We start from the raw sequence: 20,470 nt of genomic DNA on the forward strand, positions 1-20,470 counted from the left end.
AGTTGTTTTAACAACTTGCCTTGGGGGGGGGGGGTGCAGGATGTTGGAATAGTTTAATTTACTATTCCAACTCCAGTTTGCTCAACAGTAGGGAAGGTGTTGGACTTTAAATCCAACAACATTCCACCAATGCGCCCCCCTAAAATGAAGTTGTTGTTGTGACTTGGGTGCTAAACGAATGCGTGCCAATGCTGCGTTCGTTCAGTTGTTGGGGCTCTGTTGGCACAGGGTGAATTCAGTTTCGTTAGAAAGGACGTTTCCCCTCCAGCCATTGCTTTGTCTGTAGAAGAGAGTGGTGGATTACGCTGCTGTTTTGCCGGCTGTCGCGTAGCATTTTATTGGGTGGATCGAGAAGGTCTTCGGAAGAAATTAACTGAATGCAACATTTCTCCTATTCTGCTTTCAGTCATCTGCACCCTTGAGTCCTAAAATGGAGCACAGATTGAGGTAGACTTTTCAGGGCCTTTATCTCAGAAGTTCTCTAAATCAAGATTGGCCTCAAACATGAGTGTATCCTGGTTTTGACTTTAATTGGATTGTATTTGGTGGAATGATAGATTATACTTTAGTAAGAAAATTCATTTTTTAGCATAAATAAATGGGGCCCATATTCCTTGCTTCTGGTTCGCAGATGACATGCTCTTAATGATTATATACCAATGTGCATTTAGAGGACTTTGATCATACTACAGACTTACTATTGTAAAACTCATTTAACAGTAGCTATTATTAAAACTAAATTTTGATTTTTGGGAGGAAATGCAAAATCACTTCCTGTTTTTTGCAAGTAATGTTGTGTAGAGAGTTAACTCTTTTAAATATTTATGCTTCGCTTTTAACAGCTCCCTAAATTGGCCAGACTGACCAAGGGCTGTGGGAACTTGTCTGATTAGTTAGGTTTACCTGTGAATATGCAACTTTATTTATGGCTCCCCTGATTAAGGCTTTCAAGAGTAAAGTTTTACCTATGTTCCTTTATAGCTCCCAATGTTTGCCCTTTGAGCATAGGGGGACATGAGATGTAATCAAGAGCTATTCTTGGAAAGGCATTTTGAATTATTTACTGTCTATGACTTTATGCGTGTTTCATGATTGATGTGGCAGGGTTTCGCCTGATAAGATTTGTTTACCTCTTGTCTGTCTCGAGGTAACCAATAGCAAAAAACAGAAATAGACTAGCCTATTTCTTGGGTAAATTAGCATATAAATCAGAATATTGAATGTGGTGGAGTGTGCAATGGGTTTCTTTTCCACCTCGAAAGGTTCAAAACCATTCGGCATTGCGTATCTCAAACAGAAGAGACATAGAGTACTTGAGGAACAAAACATCAGTTTCTTCTGCAAGAAACTTATTTGGGTGAAACAAACAGGTTCCCGTACATATATAGTATTGCAGATTAGAGTATGAAAGCTCAGACAATTGGAGTAACGTTAGGTTTGAACCCTTTCTTCTTTCAGTCATAAAACCTTTGCTCATAAAATATGGAACTATGGCTCCACTACCTGCATTGACGCTAAAAGCGGAAATGCGCCATACAGACTCAGCCATTGGGCCGAGGCTGTCTTTTATCCCTAAAAAACGAAAACTTACAATATGATTTTAAAAGGAACTCTAGATATTTATTTGTACTTCTATGATATGAAATTGTTTTGCAGACTTAGGGCCAGATTACACGTGGACTGCTAAATTGTGGCTCTTGTAAGAATGCAAAGGGATCCTAATTAGAATAATTATGTCATTGCTATATGTAATCAAGATCACACTTTTTATATTAAACTTTTGGCAGGTAAAACCTTGCAGAATTTAGTAAGGGGAAAAGGTCTGATATTTACATGGAAATACAGATTTTGGAACTTTAAACTCAAAAATCCATATATAATTCTCCAAATGAGGTAATAAGCGATAATGAATGCAGCCAATTAATTCTGAACACCTCGGTGTCGGCCTACTCATGATCACTCTTGATGTGTCTGAAGAAACGAATTTTAAATTGATTGAGTGAATGAATGTAAGTGAGCGTGAATGAGTGAGTATGCATTGTTATGCTTGTGAGTGTTCCGTTAGCCAGACATACTGAAGGTAATTCTTGGCTTACAGAGGCAACAATAGCAAAACGCTAACACTGTCATACTGGAGGTAATTTGCAGCATAAAGTGCACCGTCGACAAAATACTGTCATAGTAAAGGCAATTTGTGTTCTATTTGTCACTGCAAAATGGGGCGCTGGTGGGGTGGTACTTCTGGGCTTTTCTCTTGTTGTCAATTTAAGGTTACTCATGACCCTTAAGTGAGAAACATCTCTGTAATTCACAGCTATTCATCTATAATTGTATATGTGATATATGGATTTCACCGAGAGCCACTACCGTGAATACACGATTCTAAATCTCTATGATGTAGCAACAGTGACTAACAAAGGTTGTTACCCACTGTTGCTACACCATAAAGGAATTCCAGGCTGCTCTGAAAGGGTTCTCTGAGAGCCTGTCAGCACAGCACTGGCCTCAACACGGATGGATGTATGAAAGGCAGAAGGCACAGCTTCAAGAAAGTAAAGTGGGGGATGGCACAGAGTGCGGTGGATTGGGTAGCTGGAGGCCAGTTTTTCAAATATATATATATATATATATATATATATATATATATATATATATATATATATATATATATATATATATATATATATATATATATATATATATATATATATATTTTCATATATATATTTGGGACAGGGAGATGATGTTATGTTATTTATGGCTTATTGCTCCTCTACCCTGGTGTAGGTGATTTTGGGGGCCATACATAACATCAAATTATACGTGGGTAAAAATTGGACAACAGTAATGTTTTTCACCAGTGGATATGGAATGCCATCATAGACAACTTGAGTTACGCTCTTGTCTATTTGATGTCATTCTGAAGCCCTCATTTAAAAACATCCCCATTATTCACTGTTACCCATCTTTAATAATATATATTATTATTAATGCCTGCTTTTTATTTTACAGTTTCCAGAATTTGACGAACTGTACTGCAAATACTGCTTTGTATATGGCCTTGACTGGGCACCCACAACGGTAAGTTTCTTTCAAACTTATAAAATGTGAATGAGTATGTATTATCAGTTTCATTCATTGTGTGTTTTCCAATCCCAGGGAACTTTTTTGAATTAATGTACCCTCCACCAATTCTGTTTTTTTTCCAACAGGCTTTGATGCTATGAGCAGTATTAACTACAGTAATAACTCAACAGATTTTTTGTATTCTTATTGAATTTAACTTGTAATAATGACTTATGTGAAAATACGATGTATAACAAAACCGCATTAATCTTCTACAACTGAACTCTTATAAAGGAAAAAAAAGGAAAAGAGCAGGGTAACATGCAACAGCACAATACAAACAAAAAGTTGACTAAAGTACTAGCCTTAGTACCCCATTACGAGCTAAAGCGACCTAGAAACAGGAACAAAACTTCCCCCTAGTTGGCAAGATTGCTCTAATCCATGGATTTGCATTTTTCAGTGCTACAACGTGTAAAGAGGTCTACACTGCAGTTGTGACAAACGAACCTTGGGGTTCTTCTGTGTCCTTGCAATACCAGTAAACCTCAGACCCTCTGACTAACTTTTTGTGTCGGGCCATGTGACTTAGTTAATGTGTCTGAGCTAACTGGACCTTTTACAATGGTACATTGGAGTCATTCTAATACCATTGTAACGCCCATTGGAGGTGGTCTGGGTAATTAGAACTTAGTGCCCCATTGGCCTAGCATATTGGAGGTCAGTTTTGTATTTGGAGATTGGGCCAATTACCTTGACAGTGTTTGACAGTACCCTAACTTTTCAAATAGTAGATTATATGTCCAGTTGTTGTAGGGTTCAGAGGCTTGTATGTGGAAGTCCATGATGTTGCTGTACCTGATACACGTTGTATTCTAAAGAAAAGTAAAACCATCTTAACAAAACGAATCATTGATGGAACTACAATGGAGTTCTAAGAGGGCTGTACTTACCCCTATGCTATCTTAGGACTTGGCATCTCTTGCTGTACCCCATTGTCGGTTGCCCGGTTACCTTCTCCACCTTTCCAGTGTCGACACTGCCCGTTTACTCGTAACACAGCAGAGGCATCCAGGCTTTTTTTCAATGAGGATTTTGAGGTAGCTCCTAGGTGCTAGCACCAGCATGTTTGAGGCTATACATATTACAGGCCATTCTTTATCTGATGGCTAGCATTCCTAGTATGCAAACTACAAAATGAAAAACCCCACTGAGAGTACACAATTAAATCAATAGTCAGTTTTAATGCATGTATTATGTGTTGGAATACACACAGCTAACGATGTGCTAATTGAATATCCTATCACATCGCATGAATATTCACCATTCTGACTTTTTCTCCTTTGTCTAGCAAGCATCAAGTTCCATTATTCTCAGGAGTGTCAAGCAAAATGATATGATAATGGCTTGGTGGTCCTGTGAATTGGAATTACTAGAAAGTTCGCGAATGTTTCCAAGAATTGTGGTCGGTATTGAAAGAGACTAATTCCCTGGAAGAGCAGTGAAGTATTAAATTGCGAAAATGACCAATTCCGTTTCTAAAAGACCTTTCTATAATGTCGCGCTTGTGGAGTGGTGGCTAGCTGAGTTATGGCAGACTCTAAACTGCCTATGCTTTTTAAGTGGGACACATTTCCAGCAATCGGTCTTCTAAAACTCCCAGGGGGCAGCATGTAGTGAAAGGTCTGCGTGTTAAAATACAACAAAGACATCTCTTCTTCAGTGTGCCCCCCCCTGAATTCTAGGAAAAAGCTATCCCTTGGTGTTCACGTGTTTACAAAGCATGGCTGCTTGCTTTTCATCTCATACATGGTGCTTGAGAATTGGGATTTGGCATTAAAGCTTTACATCTGTTAAAAGGCAGACAGTGCCCCCACCATCCCAGAGTTAGTCATCACGCCTTGTTGATCTCATCCTGTGTCTGTCTGTGCAGGATGTGGATGGGTAAAACTAGCCAGATGAATGTAGCCCACGTTTTCTCTTTGATTCATGTGGCTCTCCCTGTGATCCCAGCTCTTGCTACTGGCACGCCGCTGTTCCTCGGCATAGTAATTCCTCTTCAGACCTGTATGTTGACTTCCAAGAGCACCTTAATGCTGTGTTGCTGTGGCACCTGCCAGGCAACAGGTTTCCCTCAGTGAAACAAAGAGATGCTGCCGTTGTTTTCCAACTCTAAAATAAGTTGGAATGCATGAGAAAAATGTATAAGGACAACACTGTGCGAAAATTGCATTCTCCTCAAAGTGATACACGAGAGAGAAAGAAAAGAAAAGTGAGGGGAGGACTGTGAATGAGAGGGAAAAGGAGAGATTAACAAATAGGGAAAGTAACAAAAAAAGGAGGGTGAGAAAAGGCGGGAAAGAGGGGGAAGATTATCGGATCTAACATATGTTGGTGGCAGTATAAAGAAGAAAATGCTGTCCAGGCACTTTAACATGCTGCTTTAGAATTCACATCTGCCAACTACTGCTGCATTATGTACCTGCCTCTCTGCAGCTCGAGGTCTGATAGGGACTTGTCATGGTAGGGGATGTCAAGTCAAGGTAATGTTTATTTAGACCATTGGTCCTTAAACATAAAAGTAAAGGAAACATTTCCTTCTTTCCATAATACAATATTATAATCATTTGTACACAGTATAAAAAATACAAAACCATAATAAATAATTATAACCTTTCCGAATCTGTCCCGTTTTCCTAAAATGAATTTCATAAAATCCCGGTTTTATATACATGAAAAACTTTTTTGACCTCCAACATAAATCTCCCCAGTGCACAGGCAATATCTAAATAGATCATTTCCGTTAACAGTTCTGCTGCCTGTGCACGGTTCTTTATATCATATTTTATAAATATGGGTCGTAAAAACAATTTCCGTGTATCAAGGACCTTAAGACAATCTAACAGTAAGTGTAAAATGTTGCATCTTGTACCTAAGCTGCAGGTGCAATTTCCTTCAGGATCCATCATAGCCTCTTTTATCCCGTTATTCTTATAAAGCGTTAACTTCTATTCGTAATCTTAAAATTTCCCTCCTCAAATAGTGGTTTGGTAATATATCTATGTACGGGAACTGTTGGTTTGATTTCCAAGTATTAATCAAGAAACCCACCGATTTCTTACCCTCCAGATACCTGCAATCCTGGTCTCTCGACATTTCTTTGCCCAGCACCCTCAGTTCTCGCCGTGCAACATCAGTTTGCAAGTCTTGCGGGTCCAGTTTTATTCCTAGTTCCCTTCCAACTGTCTTAATCATTTTCTTAAACCTTGGTGCACATTTTAGTTCACTCTGCAAAATTTCCCTTTTGCACCAATCTGCTATTTTTTGCTCTTCCCCATTTCCCAGACGTTGCCAAAACCTTATTAATGCCATGCGTACCATTACCTGTTTCAATTCTTACTGCCTGTATCATAGATGATCTAGGTAGGGATAACACTTTTTTAATACATTTTCGCCCTTCAATATCCCATCTTCTTTTACCACTCATGTACAATACTTTGGCTCCATATTGAAACTGAGGCGGTATCATGGCCATATAAGCATTTAGGACAGGTTCATATGACCTTTCTCTCTCTCTTGGTAGGGGGTGTACTTTTGTGTGTTTATGAGTTAAGAAAATAGGGTTTAATATCCTCAATCTGGGCTCTTCATTCACTTTTCCAAGCACCTGTCTGTGACCTATATAAAACTGAAGAAGCCACATGTTTTGAAAGCTGTGTCACACATTTTCCTATAGCATTTACATGAATCTAGTCGAAGAATTTACAGAGTTGCCATGCTCCTGTGCAAGATGGGTATTGTCCTCCAAATCCTCTATAAACACAGAGTCCGTGCAGCCTAAAGGCCCAGTTACTTTTTCCTGACCCAGTCCAGAAGTTATGTGGGACTCTAACTTGAAGAGTCTTGCAGTAGGCCAGGCAGCCCTATCTGCAATTACTCACAGGATAGATGAAAACATCATTGTGGTCAGTAGACCATTGGGATCTTTTCAACCTTTCTAAATTGGCTGCTTCTTGCTGTAAAGTAGGGCGCAACTGTAGCAGAAGAATGTTGTCAGAGGTCCTGTAGATTTGTGTGATGTGAGGTAAAGTGTTTGAGAGGCATCAGTGATGTAGGCAAAGGGATTTCTTTGTGAGAAAGAGTTTGGTTGGAAAGGCTGTAAAGTGGATAAACTCACCTCAACATTTCTGGATCTGATACCGACATCCTCAACTAAGCTTTTTTTCAACTTGAGTATTTTCATGAAGAAAGCTTCATTTGGACGATGGGGTGATTAACGGCCGCAGTAAACGACAACATGTACAGACATGAGATGGTTTAGGCTCAGTTCTCCAGTATTGGGGTGTCTTTCATAGATTCACATGATTGAATATTCCCCGTCATCGAAGTGGGAGTCCCACGGTAAATAACATAGCAATGTAGCCATAACACAAGCATATATACATAGCGAAAGCAAAAACCATAGAGTTTTCCTAGATAGACAACATATCACTTCTATGATATGTCTTAATCATTATGTTTTGGTCGAAATTCCAGCCAATGAGGCGTCAGCACCCTCTAAGAATGTTCTCCTCAGAGGCTCAGGCCCTCCGATTTTTTACCGCACGTCGTGTGAAGGGAGTCTCCCTGAGCTCTGCTCAGTTTTTCTTCTCAAATATCTCAAGAACTTACTTTTTGGAATGTCTACCACCAAGAAGTTCCTCTTCAGGTTTTGTGGTACCTGTGGAAAGGAGAGACTTCATTCTGAAGACCCTCATAAAAAATGTATTTATTGTTTGTATCCTGAACACCAAGTTAAGGATTGTAAAATATGTAGAACCTTCTCACAGAAGACCTTGAAGGATAGAGAAGGCCTGCTCCGTCTGTGGCTACAGAAGTTGAAGACTTCAGAGAATCCTGTCTCTGATGTGGAAAGTGTGTCTTCCATCAAAACTTCTTCATCTTTGAAGAGAACCAGTGAACATCAGAAGACCTCTCCTAAACCTAAAATGGTGAAGAAACATCATAAGGACCAGCCTTCCACTTCAAAAGGGGTGAGTTCTCCCCCTCAGAATCTTCCTACTCTTGTTACGCCCTCGAGATCTGACTCTCAGGTGTCTAAGACTCCATCTACGCAGTTTTTACCTCAGAAACTGCTATCCTCGTCGACGACTACATCATTGCTTTCCCCGTCGACGTGAGCTGCTGTCGTCGAGTCTACGTCGACGACGTCGACCTCATCATCATCTATGAGGACGGCCTTGATTCTGTCGTCAAAGGGGGAGCCCTAGTGGTGTGGCAAAAAGAAAAATACATAGCTGAAGCGAACAGTCAAATTGAAAATACAGAATGGTATAGGAAACTAACGGAGGATCCATCCAACAATATCCAGAATGAGATACAAATCAAACTCAAAGAAGGGTTTGACGATGGCATATTGGGCCCAAAGGAATTTTATTACCTGAATAAGAAAAACCCGCGGATTCCGGTAATCTATTTCTTGCCGAAAGTGCATAAAAATCTACAAAATCCACCCGGGAGACCTATAGTCTCCGGGTGTGAATCAATTCTTGAACCAATAGCCAAATATGTGGACGTGTTTTTAAAACCGTTCATGAGTGAAGTCAAATCCTACATCAAAGACACTGCGGATTTTATTACCAAAATTGAAAGTCTACCATTTGATGCCAACAGTGATCTAATGGTAGCATTTGATGTTAATTCACTGTACACGCAGATTCCACAAGAAGAAGGATTAGAAGCCATCAAATTCTTCTTGGAAACAAGGCCGAAACCACAAAGAGTTCCCACAAAATTCATAATTGAACTGGCCAGTTTAGCATTAAAACGAAACTTTTTTCGATTCATGGACACGTTTTACATGCAGGTGAAGGGGACCGCCATGGGGTGTCCTTATTCTCCAGAGATGGCGGTCCTTTTCATGGCCCTGTATGAGGAACGGTTTGTCTATCAAAACAATCCTTACAGCGAACATATTACAAAATGGTACCGCTACATTGACGACGTCTGGTGCCAGTGGAACGGCTCCGAAGAACCTCTGGTCCGTTTCCACGATTGGCTTAACACAAGGCATCCGGACATTAAATTCAGTATTGCATACAGTAAGACACGCCTAACATTTCTCGATGTAGAAGTCTTTCCCCAAAATAACAAACTGGTTACCACATTGCATCGCAAACAAACCAACAAAAACATCATCCTCCATTATCGGAGCTTTCACCCGCAAAGTCTAAAAGCAAATTTACCATACAGTCAACTGCTTAGAATTAGACGAAATTGCGCGAGAAAAGAAGATTATGCGACAAATGCAGAAATCCTGTGCGAGCAGTTAGTGTAATGGTTCCCAGGCTGGTTTTGCAGGAGCGTCAGGAACCGGAGAGAGTCCTCAGCCGTCCCCCACGTGCCTTCCGACTCTAATGGAGACTAGAGTATCGGTTAGCACGCCAGGGGAAAACAGGGAAACAAAACAAGGAAAGGTTGGGGGGAAACAATAGTAGATCCTGAAGGTGGCACCTCCGTGTAGACTCTGGATGGGGTAACGGGCTGTAAGGAAAGAATAAGATTACCACTATACTCCACTATATGCTCGTGAATATCTGAAATACATATGCAGAACCTACCACAGTAATAGTGTAAGTCGTTCGGAAGATCAAAGGTGGAGAAGTCTGGTGTTGACTCTCTGTGTAATTACAACAACACTGATTATGACATTCGTCCTCAAACATAAGCTAATATGTGAATGAGTATCTCTGTGCTTCTCACCACGTGAATTTTAAGGAACGCTGGACTTGGACCTCACCCTATTCCAATGTAATATACACAGCGTACCTGCCAAAAAGTGTCACAAACATGTTACATCCATTACTCAAAACTGATATGAATATATATGAGAGGCAGCGCTATACGCTGTTACCGGGATTCTTGTAGCTGGGAAGCAAGACATACCAATCAATGGTCCACGCAAGTGCCAAAGGTCTCTGGAGAAGGCAGTACCCGACCAGACTACGGAGTGAAACCCGGCAGCCAGGCGCAGCACCAGGATAGGGAAGGGATAATAAAGCAGCACCCGGCCAGACCACAGAGTCAAACCCGGCGGTCCGGCGGAGCACCAGGGCTGAGGGTAACAACGGGAGGAAAACAAAATAAAACAATGAACACGAATTACAGCAAACGTGTTCCGAGTAGTCAGGGAGTTGTACAGGATGCGGAGGAGTCGAACGCCGATACGGAGGCAAGGGCGCTCAGGGACCGGAAACACTACACACACTCAAACGGAAGTCAGGCAAACGCTAGTAGGACGGAAGAACAGGAAATGAGCAATACGCTAGAACGCAAAGCGGCGTTCTGGTGTATTGATGCTCCTTATATAGAAACCCCGGCCCTTAACAGGGAAAGAAACATCAGGCGCCTCGATAGAGACCTCGAGGCATGACAGTTAGGAGCAAGAGGCTACCCCAAAAAAATGTTGAAACATGCCACCAAACGCGCATGGTTTACCCCTAGAGAGGTATTGTTAACCAAAAGAGACAAGAAACCACTTGAACAACTCGTTTGTGTTTCAACTTATGGCCCGCACACAAACAAATTCAAATCTATTGTTTTGAAAAACTGGCATCTAATATCAAATCTTGAAATTCCTTTTGCAAAACCTTTGTTTGCACTCAAGAAAAATAAAAACATTGGACAACAGATAATTAGAGCCGATTTAGGAACCTCCAAAGCTAGAACTGACCTACGTGCTTTATGGAATCTGAGCCCGGTGCGAGGCCACCACAAATGTGGCACCTGCATATCATGTGCAAGTACCATTGAGGGATCAATGTTTGAACATAATACTATCAAAGGACTCATAATGAGTTCACGAATTGTAAAAGTAAAAACATCGTTTATGTAATAATTTGCCCTTGTGACAAACTTTACATTGGGAAAACTAATCAACAGATTACCCAAAGGTTGGCCCAACACCGCTCCAGAATAAAACAAAAAGTGTTGACTGCTCCAATGGTCCAACATTTTATGGACCACAACCACACAGAAAAGGAATTAAGGTGGTCTGTCCTTTCAGGCATAAAAATTCCCCCGTGTGGAGGAAATGTGGAAACCCTTTTACTTAAGAGAGAAGCATATCTAATACTGAAATATAACTGCGTGAGTGCAGGATTGAACGAACTATCAGAATTTTAAAGTTCCATTATCATCCTCTGTAAATGACGTCAAACATAACATGTTTCCTGAATTTCCACTAGAGCATTAGGACTACATCTCCCATAATTCCCAAACCACATGACACAAGCTGATATAACAGGGTCATGTTACCAGTATACCCAGCATCCATTCAACACGGGAGCAGGCGAAAACGACTCGGATAAGAGACACAGGTTATCAGAAATTACAGGTAACATTTTGCCCGAGCGGGTTAAAGAATACACAACAATATTTAAAGATTGGGAATTAAATTCCACTTCTTTAACTCTGCAGTGTATGCGGCTACAAACAATATTGACGAAACGAGGCGACGCCCTTAAAACGAAAGATCGGCTGTCAGCCTCCGCGAGGAAACTCAAAGTAAGTAACTAACAGCAATGGATAAACCCCTCTCAGTGAAAAGCCTTTCCCTCACTAATTTGCAGATCCTGTTGCCACTTTAACAACTGTGCCACAGAAGATAAAAGCACTAAGCGGCAACAGCCACGAGTAAAGGAAACCTGTCCACGTAAGTCCTAATGCCACAACAGAGATAAGAAAAAAATCAGTGAAACCAATGCCCCATATACTACATTAGACACACTACGTGTTTTTATTTCCATTTCTGTAGAATTATACAATGCGTCATCAAAGAGCTCCAATCAACTAGGAAAAACTTGTACACAAACTCCAATAAGGTAACAAATGTGTACTAATGTTCTATACCATCGAACCGACAAAGGTAAAGGTCACAAACTGAATCTTTTCCCTATTATTTGTACATAGGTACCCAGTAAATAGCCCTGAAGAAAAGCCAGACGATTCAGAAAACGGGCTTGGAAATGCGTCGGCTTGTTCACGAACTTCACACTCGCAAAGGGCAAGAAATAGAACAGTGTATACCCTCTGGTGTACACAGTCAATAGAGTAATACTCTCAAAAAAAAGTTTGCCCTTGCGAGACCAGCCCTTGATTAGATAAAAGTAAACCAATGTAGGTCTGGTGTTAGAATAGTTACTAGGGTACAAGTTAAAATAGGTTTGTAGAAAACGTAATGTGATTTGTTAAATGTGCAAAAAAAATATTTGTGTGTGTAAAAAGTGTATATACATTTGTATGTAGTGGATCACTGTTTTTGTATTGCAACATGTAAATCTCGGACAATTGTAAAATTGTATAAAGTGATGTAACTTAAATACGACATACAAATTGATTAATACCCAAAGATTAACATTTTAGGGTATAAAATCTGCCCAGAATAATAAAAAAGTGGCAGAATTCAAACGTGACCGGGTCCTCTTATTCATTAATATTGATTCTGTTGTCGGCATCTTCGCCGTCGACTGTGGTATCAGTGAAGGTGAGGCCTATCTCGTCGACTATACCTTTGACATCGTCGACTATACCATCCAAGCGGAAGAAGAAAAAGGCTCCGTCGATGCTTACCTTGTCGTCGACGGCGACTTCGTCGACGACGGCCTCGTCGGCGGTGGCTTCGTCGACGGCGGTGGCTTCGTCGACGGTGGCTTCGTCAACGGTGGCTTCGTCGACGGGGGTTTCGTCGACGGTGGCTTTAGTTCCCCTGAAGTCATCAAGTTCTCTTCTTCAACGGTGCCATTCATCTTTAGAAGATTTAATGCCGATTCAAACACCTTCTCAGCCTCCAGCAGTATTATTTTCTTCAGATGATGAAGATTCTGATTATGATGGTCAAATCAGGGCGGCTCGATGTCCTTCGGAATTACTGATAAAATGTCAGGACTCAGATGAAGAAGACCTGGAAGAAGAAGAAGAGGAAGAGGATGCAGATTACTCTACTAGTGGGACACACCCTGAGCCTGAACCTCCCATGAAACAGATTCCCATGAATCTTATCTTTAATTTACAGTATATGCTGGATGATTATAATCGATGTTTCCCGAGATCGGTACAGGCCTCTCCAGCACCTCAAACTCCTAGTCAAGCTGCCAAGGACCCATTGGTGGCACCTTCTGATTCGGCAATGAGATCTCAACAACAGACCCCTCAAGCTTTAATTGAAGATAAAGATGATGACAATGTTGATGATGATGAGGAGCTGGATGGTAGATCGATACTTTCAGAATGGGACAACTATCCGATTCAAACGCCATCCCCTACTCCAGCTCCTATAGATTCCCCGCCAGTTGATATTGGCAGTCTTCATGCGCTCATGGAAAGAGCAGCTGAATTTTTCAACTTCCCATGACAGTAACCGAAGAAGAATGCTTCTTATATGACTTTAAAGAGCAGCCCCCAAAACATGCCAGCTCTATTCCAATTATTGATTTTATTTGGCAAGAAGGATCACAAATTATAAAAAATCCTAATTCTATTCCAGCCGTCCTACCGAGACTGGATAAGAAGTATAAGGCATCTGAGAATACCCCTGCATGTCTGACCGTGAAGGTAGGTGCCTCGATGCCATAGGCAAGAAGTTCTCAAAGGTGGCAGCAACAACAGTTCGTGCAGCCAACTCAATGGCCATACTTGCCAGGTACGACCGACAAATGTGGTCGGACATTTCTGCTTTAGTGCAATTAATACCAGAGTCTTCGAAAGCAAAAGCATTAAAGATTCTGTATGAAGGAGAAAAGATTTATTCTGAGATGATTGACTGTTGCATCAATATCTCTTCTACTGGCTTACGCCTTTTGGCTGGTGCTGCGGTTCTCAGAAGGCAGGGCTGGCTCAAAGCAACATCTTCCGTCAGGAGGTTCAAACAAAAATATTAGATATGCCTTATGACGGGGAATCTTTGTTTGGCCAACATATAGATGATGCCCTCCAAACAATAAAGAAGGACACCGACACGGCCCGTGCTCTTGGAACTCTCCAATTTAACAGGCAAACTTTTTGAGGCACAAGGGGTCGTGATTCCTCGTCCTCTTTTCGAGGCTCTTCCATCCAATACAAACAAGGTCAACAGCAATACTCCTCCCAGACTGAACAATCATAAAGGCAGCAACACTCTTCATCCTACAGGCAGTACAGAGGAAAATCCTCTTACAGAGGGAAGGTTTCTTCCAAGAAACCATGACTTCCAACATCAACCTTTTCTAGCCCCACCCGAGTATCCACGGGTTGGAGGTCGAATCTCTCATTGTTACTCAACATGGTCCCAAATTACTACAGACCAGTGGGTCTTGGATATTGTACGCAGGGGACATGCATTAGAATTCCTAAAAATTCTTCCCAATTCTCCACCAAGAGGTCCTCCTCCTGCTCGACTCAAAGAACTTTTTAAACCAACTCTCAGTTCTACTGAGAAAAAGTGCAATCGAAATGGTACCAAAACTCCAGAGAGGCAGAGGTTTTTATTCGAGGTTTTGCCTCATTCAGAAAAAATCGGGAGAGTGGCGTCCTATTCTGGATCTGCGTGCCCTAAACAAATACATAAAAAAACAAACGTTTTACATGTTGTCTCTGCAGGAGGTACTCCCGTTATTCTCTCAAGGAGAATATATGACAACATTGGATCTCCAAAATGCTAACTTTCATCTTCCAATTCTTCAAAGGCACAGAAATGTTCTCAGATTCGGGGTAGCCGGGAAAGACTTTCAATTCAAAGTTCTCCCGTTTGGGCTTCATTCTGCTCCCCGTGTGTTCACCAAATTTCTCGCACCGGTGGCAGCTTACCTTCGTCTGCAAGGAGTACAAACTTTTCCGTACCTAGACGACTGTCTGCTGAAGGCACGATCATTCGAGCAGGCTTCCAAACACACTCAAATCTGCAAGTCCCTCTTTCAGTCACTGGGCCTCACATTCAACATGGAAAAATCTCTATTTCTCCCTGCTCAAAACAGAATATTCTTGGGAGCCATTCTAGACACCAAGCTAGCCAAAGCCTTTGTGTCGCAAAAGAGACGTCTGCGTCTCCAAAAACTAGCATCCTCCCTCCTGTTACAAAAGTCTGCTTCTGTCCGACAGTTGAAATCTTTCCTAGGGATGTTATCCTCTTGCATCCCTCTTGTCCCTCACTGCCGGCTAAAAATTAGACCTATTCAGGAGGAGTTGGACAAACAATGGCCTCAAGTTTAGGGAACCTTCAACGATATAGTCAGCATCACGTCTCAAATGAAAAAAAGGTCTCAAGTTGTGGACTCATGAAAGGAACTTCTCGTCAGGCCGTCCATTTCTAGTGGACACCCCAAGCTACACTCTCACAACATATGCATCTCTAGAGGGTTGGGGTGCTCATCTTCAAGGATTAAGAATAAAAGGAAAGTGGAACTTTCAACAAAAGTCCTGGCACATCAATCTATTGGAGTTACTGGCCATTTTCTTGGCACTAAAGGCGTTCCGTCCCATCATACAGGGAGCGTCGGTGTTGGTTCGAAAGGACAGCACAACGTGCATGCACTACATAAACAAGCAGGGAGGCACAAGATCCATCCTACTATCCCGTCAGGCTAAAAAGATTTGGGAGCGGGCTATTCAGCATCAGGTCATCTTTTCAGCAGTGCATGTGCCGGGAACATCAAACGATCTCGCGGATTCTCTAAGCAGGTCTTCTACGACCAGCCACGAATGGGATTTACATCAACCCACACTAGATCACATTTTTCGGGTATGGGGTCACCCGAATCTGGATCTATTTGCAACACATCTGAACCACAAATGACTGTCCTACGCAAGTTGGCATCCCCAACCACAGTTATGCGGAAATGCCTTTTTGATGAATTGGTCGACAATATTTGCCTACACTTTTCCACCAATTCCTCTGGTTCCCAGAGTTCTTCGAAAAATGAGGAAAGAACCTTGTCACATTATTCTAATTGCTCCCAGATGGCTGAGACAAGTATGGTTCACGGAACTCCTACTTCTGTCCCAGTGCAATCCGATCATCCTTCGCCCTCTTCCGAATCCCATAACCATGGATCAGGGCCAAGTTTGCCATTCCGACACAGCATCTCTACGCTTAGCGGCTTGGAACCTGAGCACAATTAATTACTGAATTTGGACACCCCCCAGGATTGTAGAGAGGTCCTAGCTAAAGCAAGAGCACCTTCAACTGTGAAGACATACAAACTTAAATGGAAAAGATTTTGTCTATGGTGCAGTGGTGCCCAAGTGCACCCTATACATTCCACTCCAGAGCAACGTTTGCCTTTCTTTTTACAATTGGCAAAGTCAGGCCTCTCGTTTGCCACCTTAAAAGTTTTTCTAGCAGCAATCTCACGGTTCCGTCAGGATGGCTCTAACTCTCTTTACTCTTCCAGAGTCATTCAGCAATTTTTTAAAGGTCTTTTTCGGATGTTCCCACCAATTCGTAGACCACCTCCTCCTTGGCATTTAAACATTGTCTTGGCACAACTAATGACCCTTTTGAGCCAATTCATACAGCTGATCTTAAATACATTACCTGGAAAACTTCTCTACTTCTGTCTCTCACTTCCTCACGTCGAGTCAGTGACATTCAGGCGTTTACTACTAAACCACCTTTTCTGCAGTTTACTAAGGACTCAGTCTTATTTCGCACCAATCCAGTTTTCATCTCTAAGGTGCCGTCAGACTTCCACCTCAAAGAACCAGACCAGTTGTTTTAAAGTCATTTTTTCATAATCCTCAGACATCAGCAGAAAGAGCACTCCACTCCTTGGATATTAAAAGGTGTCTAAAATTCTATCTTCAAAAGACAGCGACCATACGTAAATTGGACCAGCTTTGTGTGGCCTATGGGATGATGCGGAAAGGACATCCAGTCACCAAACAGACAATTGCACGCTGGGTATCTTCTGCTATTGCTTTTTGCCATCAACAAGCAGGAAAGACAATTCCTGCATCTGTCAGAGCACATTCTACTAGAAAAGTTTCCACGTCTACGGCGCTGATTGCAGGTGTGCCTCTTCATCACATTTGCAGAGCTGCAACATGGTCCAGCAGGCACACTTTTACGAAGTACTACTGTCTAGATGCTGCAGACAACGCTGATTCAGCTGTGGGACAAGCAGTACTTCAAAATCTTTTTAAATAAGGTGAACCTCTGTTGCTTCCCTCCTCCTAAATACAAGGTACTTTCTTCTTCTTTGTTATATAGTTCAATCTTTGGTACTGTTCATGATTATGATTATCATTATAGTATCATTATTACGATGATTGATCTGTTCCTTGTATTATTCTAATTTTACTGCTCACTACTCTTAATCAAGCATGTGAATCTATGAAAGACACCCCAATACTGGAGAAGAACAGAAGTTACTTACCTGTAAACTATGGTTCTCCAGTATTGGTGTCTTTCATAGATTTACATGCGACCCACCCTCCTCCCCTCAGAGGCTCTCTCTCTTTATCTCCTGGCTCTATATTACTCTGTGCTACGAAAATCTGAGGGCCTGAGCCTCTGAGGAGAACATTTTAAGAGGGTGCTGATGCCTGATTGGCTGGAATTTGGACCAAAACATAATGACTAAGACATATCATAGAAGTGATATGTTGTCTATCTAGGAAACTCTATGGTTTTTGCTTTCTCTATGTATATATGCTTGTGCTATGGCTACATTGCTATGTTATTTACCGTGGAACTCCCACTTCGACGACGGGGAATATTCGAGCATGTGAATCTATGAAAGACACCAATACTGGAGAACCACAGTTTACAGGTAAGTAACTTCTGTTCTTATGTTCTTACTGTCTGAGCACGAGGAGGGAAGGAGATGAAGTAATTCACTTGTCTGAAATTCTACAATGATCTGGAGTGTTTTCTTAAATTCTCACCTACTGATACAGATGATGCCTCCAAAACTGAATGTAGGTCAGAGAACCTGCTTCCTCTGCCAAATAATTTCTTTTTCCATGTATGAGTAACAATATTCCCGATGTGGGATGCTTTGTCCTCCTATGATTGGTCTGGGTGCTTATGAAATAAAGGATTTGCTATTGCTTATTACCGACAAAACATTAAATAGAGTTGCTAAAGTTAATAAAGCTTCTTTTGCAAGTAGTAAGTATTTTTTTCCTCCAGAGTGGCAGCAGTACTCTTCTGACTAATCACCTAGACCCCGTAAGGAGTCGTACATCTGCTTGGGTGGTAGAAGTGGCACTACCTCACAGCAGCCGCTAATCGCAAAGTTACTTATTCAGTCACAATCAATGGATGGGTTCTAAAGATAGAAAGCTTTCAAAAGATAGCAAAGCAATGGCCATAAAGTATCATTGTTTGAATGATTTGTAGGGTATTAATACTTTTATTGGTACCATGAGATAAGAAATGTTCTATGATCCTGCTGGCAGCAAGTGGCTGAAGAATTTATTTAAATATTTGTTTTCTCAGCTCTCATTTTCTAATCGCTTCCTTTTTTGTAACTAGTGAAAATTAATATTATAACATAAATAAGCTGAATTGTCAATATACTTAAAATTTGAAAAGCACTAAAATCGTGGCTCTTCACGTTTTTTTTCATCAAAAAGTGAAGATTTGGAACTATTAAAGTTGTAAAGTACATGTGCCTAAATTGATTTATTCTCAAGCCCGCCACAACACCGCACACTTAGAAAAGTACCCTTCACCCTATTTAAAATGTCTTTGAACAGGACATTTTATAAAATGGTTTCTTTCTGGCACAATGCACATGGGATCCACACAGTCACACTGTCCTGAACTCCACTGGGTCTAGTTTTCATAAATGTCTGGGATTGGTAAGTTTTTGTGAGTGGTAGCTGAGCCGGGGCCCCAATTCTGCAGCTAACTACTTCGTCAAAATAGGTAATTTTTTATCGCAAAAATTGGATGTCTTTACATTACATCTTTGGGCCTTTGCTACTGTGAGTGATAGACCCAGCCACACAAATGGGGTACCATTTTATTCTGGGTAAGAAAAAGTAGCGTGATCCATGCAAGCCACCCCTCCAGGGATTTTTCTGTGTCTTTAGGCTTTAGGAAGACTGTTGAAGATTTAGGGGTGATGGATTGGCCCAATGGCTGGACAGGTTGCCACAACTCTGTATTTATTTTTTCTAATCGCAAACAATCAGAGGTGTCTAGCGGGATTTCTACCCCATAGAGCGGGCATATTGGTGGGGCTAAGCCATCCCGAACTGCCGCATATGTAATTTGAGATGTCATCAGTGATGTCATAAATTATGTTATGGAACGAACATGTCATGAGTAATGTCATATGTGAGGTCATTAGCAGTGCATGGCAGGGCCCCAAGTTGTAGTTAATTCTGCTAACTATAACTGCAAAATTTCTTTGATTTCTTTAATTGAAAAACATCAATGCTGTCACTGAGAAATTTACCTAAGTATAACATTACTTTAACCGTTAGTTTTCTCAGTGAATTTCTAGTTTTTTTTAACGTAAACTAATACTTAATTACCATATGTAATGCAACCCCCTGCCATTCACGGCCTTTGGCCAGGCCCTGCAGCCAGCCCCCCTTCCATACAGCCAACCCCACGCTGCACACATAAGGGCCTAGCACTGGGGATCCCATCTGCCAGAGCTGTTAGTTTTTTAAATAAAGGAGAGGGGGCCCTCTCCCTGAGCCTTGTTAGGCCCTGGGGACCCCATCTGCTAGGCCCACTCTTTTAAATAAAGGCTGGGAGGGCACCAACGGCCTCCCTCCCAGGTCTGATTTTGGCCCCAGGGACCCAATCCCCCAGAGCCCAGTTTTCTTTTGAGGGAGAGGGGGCATGCAGCCCCCCTCCCCGGGCTGAAATTGGCCCTGTGGACTCTATTGTCCATAGTCTGCCATCATTTCTAGGGGGAGGGGAGTATGCAGCACCCCTCCCCTGGACGATTTTGGTCCTGGGGACTCTATCCCTCGGAGACCAGAGTTGGGTTTAGAGGAAGTGGGCATGCCCCCATCCCCCAAAGCCTGGCATAATTTATTGGTGGGAGGCATGTGACTCCCCTTCCCCGGGCCGTTCTCTGCCCTGGACCCAGGGGTGGGCTCCCCCGGGCATTTGGAGACTCAGAGAGTAGGTGAGACTTGCAGCCCCCCTCCTCTTTATGAAATCAGATAGGCTCCCCAGGGCATTAGTGATTTAAATGTGACCAGGTCGCCATTTATTTCCCTATCTCACAGGATTGCAGAATTGTAGCTGTTTTTTTTCTATCTTTTTAGCCTCAGGGGGGGGGGGTGCCCTCTGAGTCCCTGCCATGGGGCCTAGGGAGTCCGGGTTATCCCTACCCTTGCCCCATATAGCTTTATTTTTTTACAACTTCAGGACTGGGGACTTAGTCCCCGAGTCTTGTAA

At 41.9% G+C, this 20,470-nt stretch overlaps 1 protein-coding gene across 1 annotated transcript in view; it reads left to right on the plus strand.

Annotated features, from left to right (window-relative positions):
- Positions 1-20,470, plus strand: part of B9D1 (B9 domain containing 1) — a 503,829-nt gene that overhangs the window by 99,359 nt on the left and 384,000 nt on the right. The window contains exon 2 of the mRNA XM_078665170.1: positions 3,013-3,081. Coding sequence (XP_078521296.1) covers positions 3,013-3,081 — 69 coding nt within the window. The remainder of the gene's footprint in view (positions 1-3,012; positions 3,082-20,470) is intronic.

Source organism: Lissotriton helveticus, chromosome 10, assembly GCF_964261635.1.
Source record: "Lissotriton helveticus chromosome 10, aLisHel1.1, whole genome shotgun sequence".
NCBI classification, from domain to species: Eukaryota; Metazoa; Chordata; class Amphibia; order Caudata; family Salamandridae; genus Lissotriton; species Lissotriton helveticus.